We start from the raw sequence: 16,723 nt of genomic DNA, 5'->3' as shown, positions 1-16,723 counted from the left end.
TTATTATTTAAGCCCCACAATTCAAAATGAAATTATTAGAAACTAAACAACCTCCGTTTGTACGATTATTTTGGATACAATTCGAGACATGGCCATTGATTAATAACCTACACAGTTTTTACCCACTACCTGGGTATATAGTTTTAATTCATGACATGGCGAAATCTGACAACTTTCTGTAGTTTTTGGAAAAGTGCCACAAACACTGACACGGGGCCCCTGTGGGGCTAGGGCTACGGCACTGTGTATAGGCGTGAAAAGATGTAACAAAAGAACAAAGGCGTTTGCAGTGTATTGGCGTATCTGCGTATGAGATTTTTTTTTCGGAGAATATGTAAATTATTTAGTGACTTTATTTTTTATAACTAAAAGAAACGAGCCCCTCCGGGCCCCTCTGGGGCCCGGGCCCCTGGGCGCGCCCGCCCCAAGCGCCCAGTGGATAAACCGGCACTGTCTAAAACAGTATGAAAAAGATAAGAGGCAAAAATTCGTGATTAACGGTAGCAGAAGTAATAAGATAAAATATACGGGGCGATTGATTAGTGTGATAAAGCTCAGTAGATCCGTAATAGATAGCAATAAAAGTTAGTATCAAAAATTTTAGCAAACTTTGAGCTTCATATTACAAAATTACTAAAATTAGTTAGAATGTTACAGGGCGTTCGATAATATACTGGCGGACTAAACTTATGTTTTTTAAATGGAACACCCTATATTTTATTTTATGTTAGAAATCTTCTTAACATCCATATCACAAAAATATAAAGGTTTATTATGTTATATTAATATTTACAAAGTTGTAACCAATTTTCTATGAAAATCGTAACAAGTTCAACTTCCTGTATAAATAAAAATAAACACCAATATAAACTGGTATAATTAACTTACGTATAAAAATTATTTTAGCTGTATTTTGTATATATCATGTTAACTAATATTTATTTTGCTAACCTGAGGGCCGGTTGTTCGAACGCTAATCAACAATGATCATTATCAAATAATTAATTACTGTCAATGTCAACTTTGTTTGGGTTGTTAAAAAGTCTGTGGAGTCTATAATCAATTAATATAACAATAATTATTAACATAATTAATAATAAATCTCATAAATGTATTTAATTATGTTTTCAGCAACCCAAACAAAGTTGACATTGACAGTTTTGATGACAGTAATTAAATATTTGATAATGATTATTGTTGATTAGCGTTCGAACAACCGGCCCTGTGAATATATACTTTTATATGCATATTGTTTTATTACAATTAAGTTTGAAACATCTGAATAGTTTTGGTTCCCTTCCCCTTCCCTTAATAAAAACATTTTCTATCAAACAAACAACAAACACTAAAAATATCAAAATAGCGTGTACCAAAATATAAAGTCACCGCGCACGCTAAATAATGACGTCATTCGCTGGATGAAGTTTAATTCGCGTGTACCTAACTTTTTTATTTGCGTACACGTTAGCGTGTACCTAGACACAGCGAGTTCCAAAAGCAATACACGTGTCTGCTAAAACAAATTTCGCTACTCAGAAAGTGGAATTTCTAAGAAGTGAAATAGTTATTGTCGAAAAGAAGACGAAAAGTTCAAATCTAACCTATACAAATACAAATGTCCAAAGTCCAAATGTGTTTGGTTTGTGTTGATTTTATAATATTTAGGATTACAATATTTATTTAATTTAATATCAACTATGGAATCACCCTTAAAAAGTGAAAATGATACAGTTACACAAGAAAATCCGTATGCTTATTTGGATAGAGATTTTTCTTCGGAGAATTTTAAAATTGAAGTTAAGAATATGCCTAAATATTATGGAATAAGTGTAAGTTAAGTTATTTTACTTCCTTGCTGTTACTCTTCTTTTGGTAACTTTAATCTACAATGTTAAAAAAGGAACATGAAAACTAATTTTATTAATTCTATTGTAATATATCTTAGTTTTATTATATATTGATGTGTTTATTTATTTGAAAATGTAACAAATGGGTTTCTATAAGGGATTTTGTTTTACCCTAATGAAAATATCGTTGTTTCACATTCATTGATTAATATAATATACCACCACTATGCCTGTAAAAGCTGTTTTTAAACAATCAAAAAACTTGTTGAAAAATGGGTTTAGTTTAAAATGTATTGTATAGTTCGTTCAGTCAGCTTGGGAATATTTTGACCAATTCATTGTCAGAAACATACGACATAAAAGTTTGTACCCCTCAGAATTAATATTCTGATACTGACTGCATAGGCGTAACCAGGGGGTGGTTTTGGGGGTTATAATCCCCCCCCCCCCTTTTGGATGTACTTTGAGCTCTATAAGCTTAACACCATTATTATTCCATACCCCCAGAGACCATCAAGTAGATGTAACTCCCCCCCTTAGGATCATCCTGGTTACACCTCTGACTGATTGTAATAAATTTAGTAGACAGTTGGGACAATAATCAACAAACCTAGTACAGTAATCCCTCTTTATCCGCGGACTCGTCAACCGCGGTTTCACTTATCCGCGGTTGCGATATCTGTTGAATCTTTAATGAGAATATTTTATTATTTTTATATATTTTTTATAATTTGATCAGTCGTGTTAAATTTGGTACTCATGATACGCCACTGGCGCTTGTTCTTATTAGTAATACTAAGGCAATTAGTTTATAGTTCGGAAGGTTTAAAATACCGGCGAATGTCTATATTTTTGTTGATATGATAATATCTACTATTTCACAGATATGCAATTTTACATATTTTGTACTTTTACAGTTCTCGATTTGACGTCGAACATTACTTAGTTTTGATACTGAAAAAAGTCTTCGTCTGAAATGAATAGTAAAGATTTTGTTAAAAGGAAAAGATGCGTAATGAGTTTAGATAAAAAAATTCAGTTAAGTTAGACTGTTTAGCTGCAGGAGATCATTTCTTTCTATGTACTAATATACGTATCCAAATTGGGATTATATGTCATATTCTTCTTTGGATCGTGGATCCCTCGCCAACCACGGTTTCACCAACCACACCTTCCTCTTCAGAACGTAACCCCCGTGGTTGAAGAGGGATTACTGTACAATAAATCTCCTTAGTATAATTTCTTTAGACATAGAGACATAAGGAAATTATAGGAAGAAAAAACAATACACTATTTTTGCACAATTTTTTAATTTTGGTAGGCACAATGACATTATACAGAAGTAATATTTAAAAACTTCAGAGTGTTGAAATTTGCATTGATTGTACATAAATCATTTATTTTTGAAAGGGATAAGTGCCACTTTCTACTTTTCTAGTTATAGTAAAAACCCTTCTCTCTTTCTTTATCCACATCATTTGGTGTTAAATGCAGTTTTGCAGTACTATACCCATAAACTATATCCATGTAATGTATCAATGCTTGCTTCGTTTCAACACCAAATGATGCGGATATAGAAAGAGAAGGGTTTTTTACAACTCGAAAAGTAGAAAATGACACTTACCCCCTTTCAACAATAAACGATTCAAATATTTTGTAATATTTTAGGAATTTCGGAAGCTTCTCAATGAAAAATTGAAATTAAATTCCAATAAAATTAAAACAACTAAAAGAAATAGTTCCTTTGCCTTTGTTTGCTTTAGAAATACTGAAGATAGGGACAATGCAATGCAAGTCCTCTCTAAATACAAATGGAAAGGAAAAGAATTGCAGGTTACGGTAAGTTTTGTGTAGATAATTATTTTAGGCTGCATATTAACTCAATTGCTGCCGATCACGTGCCACTGAGTGATATGGTTACTTCAGTCATGCTGTTCAACAGAATGGCTCCTAGCGGTCTGCAGCTAATGGGTTAAGAATATTTTTAGTTTCATGTTTTTAACCAAAATGAGTCATTGAAAAAATCCTGTTGATATGTGTCAAGTAGTTTAATCTCTAGTTGTTTCACATACTACAAGTTTTATATTATTTCAGTCATTAGGTTTTTTACTAGGTATAACATATTGACAGCCAGTCTGCCATGCTTAGCCAAAACGCCGTATCTACAGAGACATCACATTTGAGTAAAATCGATTTTTGTTCGAAGTATTCATATACATTTACACAGGATACGGCATAAGATGCGGTGTGTTTAATGTGTTTTGGCTTAACTTACGTCATTTTTAGTAAGCAAATAAGATAGATATGCACATTTGGGTTAGAAAGAAGTAAAAAATTTAAATTTTTTCAGATTTTTGCAGATACAGTGTTTTCGCTAAGCACAGCAGCAGTATCTATCATGGTACTGGCTATCTACATATATCTTTTTAATCTGTATTCTGAAGAAATTTATAGGGAGGCTTTGGATGACAGACAAGAGGGAGTAAGACTAGGCTGAGAAGTAATTAACAATATCAGACACTTTGACGATACAGCCATTCTTGCAGAAAATTTACAAATTCTCCAAATATTAGTAAATCTAGTCAATGATGCAAGTTATCGGAGAGACTTTAAAATCAATATTTCAAAGACAAAGTTGATGGCAGTTGAAAAGATTGATATAGATCAAGGTCTGCTTTCTCTTAATGGAGAGGAGATACAATGCTTAAACCATTTTAAATACCTTAGCAGCTGGTTAAATGTAAATTCTGACTCTGATGAAGGGATAATAACCAGGATAGAAATATCATGTAAGGTTTTTATGACCTGGAAACCAGTTCTATGTAAAAAACCTGTTGATGAATTAGCAAGAAGGTCCTGAAATGTTATGTGTGGTATATCTTATTGTATGGTTGTGAGACATGGATGGTAAAAACCACAATTAGACAAGGCGAAAACGGCGGGTTTTTTGGAGAAAATATTCCCACGAGATTTTTTTGCATAATCACATTCGTGAGACATTCCAGAATAAGATTCAAGAAGTCACCCACGCGAAAAAGGGGTCCAAATTTTTTTTAACAATTTTTTTATCAAATTGCAAAAAATCAATATTTTCGGCCCGGGCAATTTTTCTTAGGTTTTTTGGACCATTCTGGATAAAAAAAGTCTCTTGTAATTTTTCTCTAAAGTTGATCGTTTTCGAGGTAAAAGCATTTTAAAATTGAAAAAAATGAAAAATGGCGATTTTCAAGGCTTAATAACTCGGTTAAAAATTATTACTATGAAAGTCAGAAAGTGACTAAATCAAAGTTTAAAGCCCCCCTTACAATATCCTGAAGAAATTTTTGTCATTATTTGATTACTAAGCTGTTATTTTTAAGTAATAATAATGAGCTCCATGCACGTATTAAGCGGCCGTCCACAATGAGTGCGAAAGAGATGCCATTCAGGCAGTCCAATGGCGCATCTCTCTCGCACTCACATTTACAGCTGCGTCAATACGATGTTACCGCTCATTATTAATAATTAAAAATAACAGCTTAGTAATAAATTAATGACACAAATTTCTTTAGGATCATGTAGGGGGGGCTTTAAATTTGATTTAGGTAGTCATTTTCTGACTTTCATAATAATAATTTTTAACCGAGTTATTAAGTCTTAAAAATGGCCATTATCGGGTTTTTCAAATTTTAAATTGCTTATAACTCGAACACGATCAACTTTAGAGAAAAATTACAAGAGACCTTTTTTGTCCCGAATGATCCGAAATATCTAAAAAAATTGTTCGGGCCGAAAATACTGATTTTTGCAATTTGATTAAAAAAAATCGTTAAAAAAAATTTGGACCACTTTTCGCATGGGCGACTTCTTGAACCTTCTCACGACTGTGATTATGCAAAAAAATCTCATGGGAATATTTTTTCCAACGAACCCGCCGTTTTCGGCTTGTCTAAATGCTAAACAAATTCGAAGCATTCAAATTTGCTCATGAACATCATAAAGAGAAGAAAAACAGAATACTTCATCCATATAATTAGAGGACCTAAATACCATCTACTTCGCCTTATAATAAAAGGAAAAGTGAAGAGAAGTTCTTTCTCCATTTATATATTACTGGGACCATAATCATGCAACTGTACTTTAAAGTCAAAAAAGACAGTCTCTGTAGTCATACTATTTCAACTCTCCATGGGCCCAAAACATTATGATTGGGTGAGGAAAATTATTCTTTTTTTTTTTTCATCAATTTCATGTCCACAGACATCACAATCAGTGTTGCTACCTGTTGCTAAAAACAAAAGAAAAGAAATGCTAAACTCTGATGTGCCACCCATTATTAGTATGTACTCACTTTGGCACATACTAGGAGGCCATGAAGATTCTAAAAAAGTAGTTTCTAGAGGTGTAGAGCAGATGGTATGTGGCCAGAGAATTCACGAGCTAGCTCACAAGCTGACTCTAGGGTTTCAAAAATACATTCATCATCATCCTGGGTCTTGGCCTGTTCCAGGATTCTTCTCCATTGTGATCTGTTTCGTGCTTTTTTTCTCCAGCTTTTTATTTTTAAGGTTATTATATCATTTTCTATTTGTTCTAAATATCTCAGCTTCGGTCTTCCTCTTGTTCTTTTTCCTACTGGCATCTGTTTGAATATTTTGTTTGGTATTTCGCCTTCTTCCATTCCTTCTACATGTCCCATCCAACGCAGCCGTCCTATTTTAATGAATGTTATAATATCCGGATCCTGTTATATTTCGTATAGTTCAAAGTTGTACCTTCTTCGCCAAATTCCGTTTTCTTTTGTGCCCTTATATGTGTGTCGCAAGATTTTTCTTTCAAAGGTGGCTAGCAATGTTTCCTCTTTTAGTGAGTGTCCAGGTTTCTGAGCCGTATGTGAGTACCGGTCTTATTAAGGTTTTGTATATTTGGCATTTTGTTTTCCTTGCGACGTTATCTGATCTTAGTTGCCGAATTAAGCCATGGTAACTTTTATTGGCAATAAATATTCGCCTCTTCACTTCCTCCGCTACGTAACTTCATAAAGTCATTAGTCAAGTTAAACAGTGTTTTTTGATCTCTGCTCGAATTATTGGATTTAAAGTGGTTTAAACTTATCCACAATTTTCGTTCTTTTTGTGTATTGTTCTTCAAATGTATCTACGTTCATTGAAGAGATTAATTTTCTTGTTTTTTGTTTGCAAGTCCAATCAATATTTGATAATATTATTTCATCTATTGTGTATACTCCTTATAAAAAGCTACTAATTAAGCCAAAAAAAGTGCCAACTGATAAGAACTTAATTGAGGTGATAGGTTTATTAGTCCAGGAATATTAGAACTGATATACTCACATTATATTAGCCCAGTGAAATTGGCATTATGGCTGCAAATAAGTGTTCAAAGTGCAATGAAGATATCAGTGATAAATCAGTGGCTTGTGACAGCTGTCATATTATTCTTCATCCGACCGAAGGATGTACTGGCTTAAGTGCTTCTGAACTTCGAGCTGTTGTAATCCAGAAGAGAACGTTGTTCTACTTTTGTTCTGATTGCCGACTGTCATTCAAAAGTGTGCCCAAAATTCTAAGAGAAGTTGAAAACCTGAAGTGCGAAGTCACCTTACTCAAAGCTGAAATCCAGATGCTAAAAGATAACAAGAGTAACTTTCCAATAACCGATGACATCATAAATGAGCTACACGAACGCCAAAAAAGGTCAAATAATTTACTTATCTTCAATCTCCCAGAACCATCAACTTCAACTGAGGATATTAATCAAATAAAAACACTTTTATCTGGAGCGAGTGAAGGTGCGATAAGTGTCAACAGTAAACATATCTTTCGTTTTGGGAAGAAAAATAAAAACGGTCATAGACCAATTAAAGTCGTTCTTTCCTCGGCTCGCGAAGTGCATCAAATCTTAAGAAACAAAGTTAAATTAGGCCAGGCAAATAAAATATTTTTCCTATCTGATCAAACTCCCTGTCAGAAAAAGCAACTCGATTCAGTGAAAAACGAACTTAGAGTGCGTCAACAGGCTGGTGAGCAAAATTTAACTATTAAATACTTCAACAATACACCGAAAATCTGTAAAAAAAACTAAAACCGGGCAGCCCTATACTTTATTACCAAAATGTTAGAGGACTAAGAACTAAACTGTCTGACCTCAGCTTGAATGTCAGCAACTGTTCCTATGATATCATTATCTTAACTGAAACCTGGCTCACACCTGAAATTACGGATGCTGAACTTGGACTTCTCAACTACAACATCTACAGAACTGACCGCTCTAAGGACTCCAGTGTCTTCAGTAGAGGTGGGGGAGTGTTGATTGCCATTAAGAACTCAATTCCTTCTTATCAAATTCAGTCTGATCCTTCGATTGAACAGTTGTTTGTTCTCTTTAATAACAAATCTATAATCGGTACAGTATATTTTCCACCTAAATCTATAGCTACTTTATACCAATCGTACTTTGAACAGCTTATCACTATAAGCGAGCAATATGATAGAGCAAACCTTTTTCTATTGGGTGATTTTAATCTTCCATCTGCAGTTTGGGATGTCGATGATTATTGTTCCGTTGCTTCTCCTCAGCCTACAGCTACACAATCTGAAGCTGATTCTATTGAAACTATATCCAATATCTGTGCTTTTTTCAATCTCTTCCAGACCAACGAAATAACCAACGATAGAAGAGTTACGCTTGATCTCATTTTATCTCCATTGGGTATTGATGTATTGAAGGCTATCGACACTTTAATTCCAGTGGACACACATCATCCTCCGCTTGAATGCAGTTTGCCACTCAAAATCACAAATGATCATTTATCTGGTGAAGAGTATTATTATGACTTTGTTCATGCTGACTATGCAGCAATTCGTTCATCCCTTCAAGCAATTAATTGGGATGGTGCACTTCAAGGAAAAGTACTCTCTGACATGGTTTCTGTATTTTACGACATTTTTTATTCCATCATTGATTGTTTTGTTCCGCTAAAAAAAAATCTGTGATAAGAAATATCCATGCTGGTACTCCTCTGAGCTGAAGAAGTTGCTTCACGAGAAGAAATCAGTGCACAAGATATATAAGAGCACAAGGTGTCCAGAAAGTTATGCAGCATTTAGTAACTTAAGAACTAGATGTAAATTTTTATCAAGACAGTGTTATGCTGATTACATTCAACGTACCGAACATTCTATTGTTAATAACGTTAAATCCTTTTGGAAATTTGTAAGTAGTAAAAGGGAAAATAACGCTATACCTAATACAATGACTCTTGGAGATCGTACTGCCTTCAATGGAACTGATATTGCTAATCTTTTTGCTAACCAATTCTCTTCCGTCTATACTAACCAATCCTTACATCCGCATGTAACCCAGATTTCACCTTTGGTTAATGTGTCTAATTATCACATTGAAATTTCAAAAATCTACGAAAAACTGTCTGAACTCAATACCAACAAAGGTCCTGGTCCTGATGGAATTCCCCCCACTTTCCTTAAAACATTCAGCTTCATTCTATCGCGCCCACTTTTTTATATATTTAATAAGTCTTTATCAACAGGGGAATTTCCAGACTACTGGAAAAACTCTTATGTCACTCCAATATATAAATCAGGTCGAAAATCGGATATAGGTAACTATCGTCCCATTTGTATTCTTAGTGCTATTCCTAAAGTTTTTGAGAGCATTATTTCCGATTATTTAAGTTATGACTTCTCGCCAATTATAGGGGCCCAACAATTTGGATTTACATCCAAAAAATCAGCAGAATTGGGTCTCATAACATATGTTGATTTTTTGACAGATGCTCTTGAGAGGGGTTTACAAGTTGACTCTGTGTATACTGACTTTTCCAAAGCTTTCGACAAAGTTAATCATGAGCTCTTGATTCATAAACTTTATTTATACGGAGTTGATGGCCTTATATTGAAGTGGCTCAAGAGCTATCTTACGCAAAGATCGCAAATTGTCAGGGTTAATCATCACTATTCTCATACCATCTCTGTTAACTCAGGTGTACCACAGGGATCACACTTGGGACCTCTGTTGTTTAATATATTTATCAATGATCTAATACCCTGTTTCCAAGTAAGTGAAACTTTGTTATTCGCTGATGATTTAAAATGTTTTAAAATAATCACATCTGAGGCTGATTCACTTAGTCTACAAGGTGATATTGATCGCCTATCTAACTGGTGTATGCAAAATGGTATGTGTTTGAATGCATCCAAATGCCATATTCTTCGTTTCCACCGAACTCATCATCCAATCATCTTCGAATATAGTATAAATAATCTGACCTTACATTCTGCCTCTGAAACTAGGGATCTAGGTGTGATCCTTGACTCCGCCCTTAGCTATAAATCACACATTTACAGTACAATACAGAAGTCTATGAAGATGCTTGGCTTTATAAAAAGAACCACTAGAGACTTTACAAACATCTCAGCTATTAAATCTCTTTATTTCTCCCTGGTTAGATCTCATTTCGATTACTGTTCCACGATTTGGTCCCCCTATTACTTTACTCATAAATTGAAGATTGAGGCTGTCCAACACAATTTTCTGAGATATACTGCCAGTAAGTTGCATGTATACTATGACTATTCTGTATTAGAGCGCATACTGAACTTACCTCCTCTTGAGGTACGCAGAAAACAAAGAGACTTAATTATTTTATTTAAAATTATCAACGGGCTGTGTAACTGCCCCGAACTTCTCTCCAAAATATCTCTATTTGTCCCCAGTCGTTCGACTAGGCAGGTGCAAACCTTTTATGTCTCTTTTCATAGATTCAATTATTCTTACAACACATTTATTCCTAGAACTCTTCGATTAGCTAACTCATTAAATAACCTCGAAATTTTTAATATATCAGTTTCCCGCTTTAAAAACCTAATTTCTTCCCTAACTTTTTAACTTTTTAATATTTTCGGCCAGAGCTTTTGTATTGTGATTAGTGTTACATGACCTGTATGTATTAGATAACTTAAAACCGTTATACCTTACAACATTTCCGAATTGATTTAGGTGATATCTTTTGTTTGTAATTGTACTGACCTAATGTTATCTTATTCTTTTTTTTTTCTTTTTTGTAACTGTATTACTCATACGAGTTATTTTTTCTCAAACCACTTGGTTATATGTTATATTACGATAGTTTATGTTATATAATTGGTTAATATTAATGTTATATAATTGTATAATTATGTTATATAATTTAGAACACTGTAAAATTTATATCGGAATAGGGCTTGCCCGTGAATAAATAAATAAATAAATAAATTATCAGACGTGATTAGGGATCCCAAGTATGTAAAGATTTTTACCCCCTCAATGTTGTATTCTCCTATTGTTATATTTTGTGGCTGCCTTATTTTTGTGTTTTTACTTACCTGCATATATTTTGTTTTTATTTTGTTTATATTTTGTTTTGTCAAAAATACATTGACACTCTAAAATTACTCTTAGTCCTGTCGCCAGTGGGGGTACAACGGCCTCCTTAATTCAGATGGACTTACCCAAGTTTTTTTATGTATTTTGACCCGTAGAACACGAATTTTTTGGGTAACAGTCACACAAAGAACTTAAAAAATCACATAACAGCGTTTTTCGCAAAACAAAACATTTTGTATTTTTTGGGTCATTCTAAGCAAAAAATGTTTTTGCAAATTTTTTCGTAGGATGCATAGTTTTCGACATAAACGCGGTTGAACTTTCAAAAAATCGAAAAATGTCAATTTTTGAACCCAAAAGGTTATGGACTCCAGTTTTACATGCCAAGAGTACATTCAATAAGAAGTAAAGTTTTTTAGTGTTGCTTTTATACCGACCGGCAGTGTTGTGAGTGACCGCAAAAAAATGGCAGTCCAAGGTTTAAATGGCGCGAATTCAACCGTGAGTTTGTATCCGCAATTAACATCTACGAACTTTTCGTCATGGAAATTTAGATTAGGCAATCTTCTAGATGCCAAAGGTGTTAAAGATTTTATTACCACTGAAGTAACTGCAACGCAATTCACACAATTGTCAAGAGACGAGCAAAATCAACATAAAAAGCTTAATGTATATTGCATTGGGTAGTCGCCCTGACATAATGTTTTCAATCTCTTATTTGAGTCAATTTCTCGATTGTCCTGATGATATATTATGGAAAGCTGCTAAACGTATTATTAGATATTTAAAAAATACAATTAATTTCTGTCTTATATACAGTAAAAATATAAAAAGAAAATCTTTAATATTTGCATATTCAGACTCAGATTGGGCAGCAAATGTAAATGATAGAAAAAGCATGTCAGGAGGTATAGTATATTTTCTAGACAATCCAGTTTCATGGTATTCAAGGAAACAGAGCACTGTTTCATTGAGCAGTACTGAGGCCGAATATATTTCATCAACTGTTACATGTTGTGAGTTATTGTTCACAAAAAACTTAGCAGAAGAATTATTGAACGAGAAAATAACTGGTAGTATATTATATATAGATAACCAGGGAGCTATATGTATTGCAACAAATTCATTTAAAGGTAAAAGGTCTAAGCATATAGACACAAAATATCATTTCATTCGAAATTTAATTGAAAACAATGTAATTACTTTACAGTACATAAATACAAAATCAAACTGTGCTGATATTTTCACTAAAGCTCCTTCAAATGAAATATTCTCACGTCTCAGAACTTTGATCAAAATTCAAGAATGTTGAAAGTTTTTATAGATTAGTACTTTTATACTTTAGGCACAACTCATGTGAATTATCTATTTGCTTTTTTTTTTTATTTTTTATCATATTCTCATGTTAATATTTTTTGAGTTAATGAAAGTTATTTTTTGAATATTTTTCTATATAGGTATGAGTTGTAACCTGAGTAATGTAGGATGTATAAGTATGTTTTTATGATTTCATTTAGTTCAATTATTGTCAAGACTTGGTTAGAGTCAAGATTGTTGTTTAGTCGACAATTCATCCAAATTTACTGTTTATGTAAATGTTGTATAAATTGAGAGGGGGTATTGAAATGTTAGCTATCCTGATCCCCAAGTATATGTAAATCAGGTTGGCAATATTGACAGTTGAAGTAGTCTAATAAAATGGTCGTCACGAAGCGTTGCATATGAATTATGTCTCCCAGTAAATATACCTAATTAATAAGTACTCGGCAAGCTTCCTTCTCCAAAATAACTTTTGATTGAAAAATGAAATAGCAATTCTGATTACCGCATTTGAAAGTTCAAGTCAAATTCTATCGGTTTTGATTAGTTTCATTGCTAAAAATAATTTATTTTATTGTTAAAAAAAAAAGCTATAAACACATAGTGATTGAATGATGTTTTCAATGCATTTCTCATTTGAAATCGAACGAGTAGGCGCGCATACATAGAATTTCTACGTAGATTACGTACATTAAAACGCATGCATTGGGCACGGGAAACACTATGTGTTTAAAGCTTTGTTTAACAAATAAAAACTTAATTTTTAGCAATGCAAATAATTAAAACCGATAGAATTTGACTTGAACTTTCAAATGCAGTAAGCAGAATTGGTATTTTATTTTTTAATCAAAAGTTATTCGGGTTTAAAAATTGCACTTTTTCGATTTTTTGAAAGTCCAACCGCATTTATCTCGAAAACTATGCATCCTACGAAAAAACTTGTAAGACCATTTTTTGCTGAGAATCACCCAAACAATACAAAAAATGTTTCGTTTTGCGAAAAATCGCTGTTATATATACGGTGACCATATGTACTTATTTAAGTAGGACAGTACTTATTTTTAAATATTGTCCTAATGTACTTTAAAACCTTTCCAAGGACACACAAATGTACTTATTTTTTCTAAAAAATGAATATTTTTATATTTTACTATGTACTTTTAAACAAATTTCTTTGTATACTGTTTCAGGTATTGCAGCTTTTGTGTCTTGATGGTTTCCAATATTTCCATTCTTTTGTTGACTCTTCTCATGACTTCGTTGTTTGTGACAGGCTCGGTTCATGCTATCTTCAGGTACCTTCACCCACAGTTCAAATGCTTCCAACTTTTTAGTAGTCGACGTGTTAATTGACCATGCTTCTATCATGTAAAGCAAAGTCGAGAAAACATAACACCTTGCCAGCCTAACTCTCAAGTCTTAATTATTTCAGTTCTCTTACACAAACTACCTTTCTCATTTTATTGAAGTTTGTTCTTGTCCTCTCTATTCGAACTTTAATTTCTTTGGAGTAATCGTTTGTGTGATTAATTATTGTGCCAAGATAGTTGTAGTTTTCTACTTGTTCTAAAGTTTTACCTTTAATTGTCAGGCTTTTATCATTATTTTGGGTTTTTGATATCCTGATAAAGTGTTTAGTTTTCTTGATGTTTACTGATAATTCATATTCTTCTCCATACTCAACTATCTTGTGTTTTGGAGGTCTTGGAGGTTGTCTGCGATTAAGATAGTATCGTCTGCATACCTATCTAATGTTGTTAATTGGCGTTCCATTTACCTTTATTCCTGCTGTTCCTCCCTGAAGAGCTTTTTTCATAATTTCTTCAGAGTATGCACTGAATAGTAGTAGTGACAATACACGCCCCTATCGCACTCCTCTTTTAATTTCGAACTCTTCTGATGTGTGTTCGTTAATGCGTATGTGTGCCTGCTGTTTATAATATAGATTTGTTATAATTCAAAGGTCATTGTATTGTAATTGTTTTGCTTTGAGGACGTCAATTAGCTCTTTGTGGCGGACTTTATCGAAAGCCTTGTTGTAATCTATGAAACAGACGTACATATCCTGGTTCACATCCAAGCATCTCTGGATTAGTATATTGAATGCAAACAGAGCTTCACGGGTACCTACGCCTCTACGGAATCCAAAGTGGGTTTCTTCAATATCCATATCAAGTGTTTGGTAAATGCGTTTATGAATGATCTTTAAAAACATTTTAAGTGTATGAGACATCAGGCTTATGGTGCGGTGGTCGTGCACAAAACTTCACTGCACAAGTGAAATATTTTTACACAAAATGTGTAACCTACCTAGACAACTGGAGTACAAATTTTCATGAATTTAAACTATTCAAAAGGATAGATCTAAGAAGAGAAATAACATGGAACGATGTTTGTTATTCTCTCGAAACTTTTAAATTGTATATCAAGGCAACCATGTTAAATGAAGATAAACTCTTTGACGAACTGGGAATTTTGAAAGACGTGGCTACAACTGAAAAAATTGCTGAGTGGAACAGAGAAGAAAAAAATAGTCAGGATCGATAACTTGAAGTTTTTAAATGTGTAGATTAATTGAAACTGAAAAACTTACAAACATTATGCGAATTTATGTTTTGTCTTCTGGGTACTGGTCCGGCTATCGACCGTTTATTTTCTGTAATAATTATTGGACGTCGGAAAAGTCTCAAATGTCCATATCCACTCTCAAGGCAGCGATGCTGGTGTACGCAAATTTTGATGAGACTTGTATGAAATGTTTCATTTACTTTAGTCGAAGCCGGACCTTCTTAAATTAATTTTAAGTTCAGAAAAATATGAATGATGCAAAAAACCGGAGGAAGATGAGGCTACTCCAGGTCCCTCATCTAAAAACTCATAATTACAGGCTTGCAACTTTTTCAAAGTTAATATAATGTGTTATGTTTAGTTTAATTGATATAATTTTTTATGTTTAGCTACATAGTTGATTTATTTTTAATGCCAAAAAGTTATATTTGTCCAATAACAAGATACGTTTTGCGTTTTTAATACATTTTTGTTTTTTGTACTTTTTTTTCTTTAAAAAGATATGGTCACCGTAATTATATAATACCTCAAGTTCTTTGTTTATAACAATCTTATCGACACCCGGATCAACTGTTACCCAAAAAATTCGTGTTCTACGGGTGAAAATACATAATAAAACTTGGGTAAGTCCATCTGAATTAAGGAGGCCGTTATACCCCCCCTGGCGACAGGACTATCTGTAAAATTCATTAAAACGATGTTGTTATCTAACAACACCCTTTAGTTATGTATTTCTTACTACAGCTGTGTATTTTAGAAAGCTAAACCTGCACCTGATCCTTTAGTAAAAAAGAGAAAGGAAGATTCGGAGGAACACCAAGCAAAGAAACAAAAACTAGAGGGTAGCCAAGAAGAGAGGTTAAAAAATTCTACCATTCCCTATTGGAATGTACCCTACGAGGAACAGGTAAGAATCCTCTATCTCCCTCAAGCTTTGTCTTAGATGTTCTATTCTATTCTATATATTACCCATAGACCAGGACTAGTCTGTAAAAAACGTGTATTTTTGGATGTGAGAGGTGGCATTCGGATTTTTGCACATAAAGTTAGGTTAGGTTAGGTTAGGTTAGGTTAGGTTAGAAAGCTAAACCTGCACCTGATCCTTTAGTAAAAAAGAGAAAGGAAGATTCGGAGGAACACCAAGCAAAGAAACAAAAACTAGAGGGTAGCCAAGAAGAGAGGTTAAAAAATTCTACCATTCCCTATTGGAATGTACCCTACGAGGAACAGGTAAGAATCCTCTATCTCCCTCAAGCTTTGTCTTAGATGTTCTATTCTATTCTATATATTACCCATAGACCAGGACTAGTCTGTAAAAAACGTGTATTTTTGGATGTGAGAGGTGGCATTCGGATTTTTGCACATAAAGTTAGGTGACAACTTCAGTAATAATAATTGACTCATGCTCCTTCTTAAATATGCCCGGAACATTAATAAAAAATTAAAATATTTAAAAATTTCGAAAAACATCGATTTTTTTTGCTTTCTTTGCTTATAACTTTAAAACGGTTCGTTTTGGAACAAAGTCGTAGAGAAATAAAATAAAGATAATTGAATTTTGTATGATATACGACTGGTCAAAAATGTCTTAAAGTATTACCTTTTCT

The 16,723-nt window shown here is 33.4% G+C and overlaps 1 protein-coding gene across 2 annotated transcripts in view; it reads left to right on the top strand.

Moving 5' to 3' along the window:
* The first annotated feature begins 1,600 nt into the window (after nucleotides 1-1,600).
* The window catches only part of LOC126884636 (tRNA (uracil-5-)-methyltransferase homolog A), a 51,933-nt gene continuing 36,810 nt past the window's right edge, over nucleotides 1,601-16,723 (top strand). Inside the window, exons 1-3 of one of the 2 annotated variants that reach the window (XM_050650700.1) lie at nucleotides 1,601-1,829; nucleotides 3,516-3,686; nucleotides 16,197-16,346. In XM_050650700.1, the coding sequence (XP_050506657.1) occupies nucleotides 1,698-1,829; nucleotides 3,516-3,686; nucleotides 16,197-16,346 (453 nt within the window). In that variant the 5' untranslated portion in view covers nucleotides 1,601-1,697. Of the gene's footprint in view, nucleotides 1,830-3,515; nucleotides 3,687-15,873; nucleotides 16,024-16,196; nucleotides 16,347-16,723 lie in introns of both variants that reach the window. The other variant, XM_050650699.1, reaches the window with a different exon arrangement.

The sequence above is a fragment of the Diabrotica virgifera genome, chromosome 5 (genome assembly GCF_917563875.1).
Source record: "Diabrotica virgifera virgifera chromosome 5, PGI_DIABVI_V3a".
NCBI lineage: Eukaryota > Metazoa > Arthropoda > Insecta > Coleoptera > Chrysomelidae > Diabrotica > Diabrotica virgifera.
This window is presented reverse-complemented; position numbering and strand designations above follow the sequence as displayed.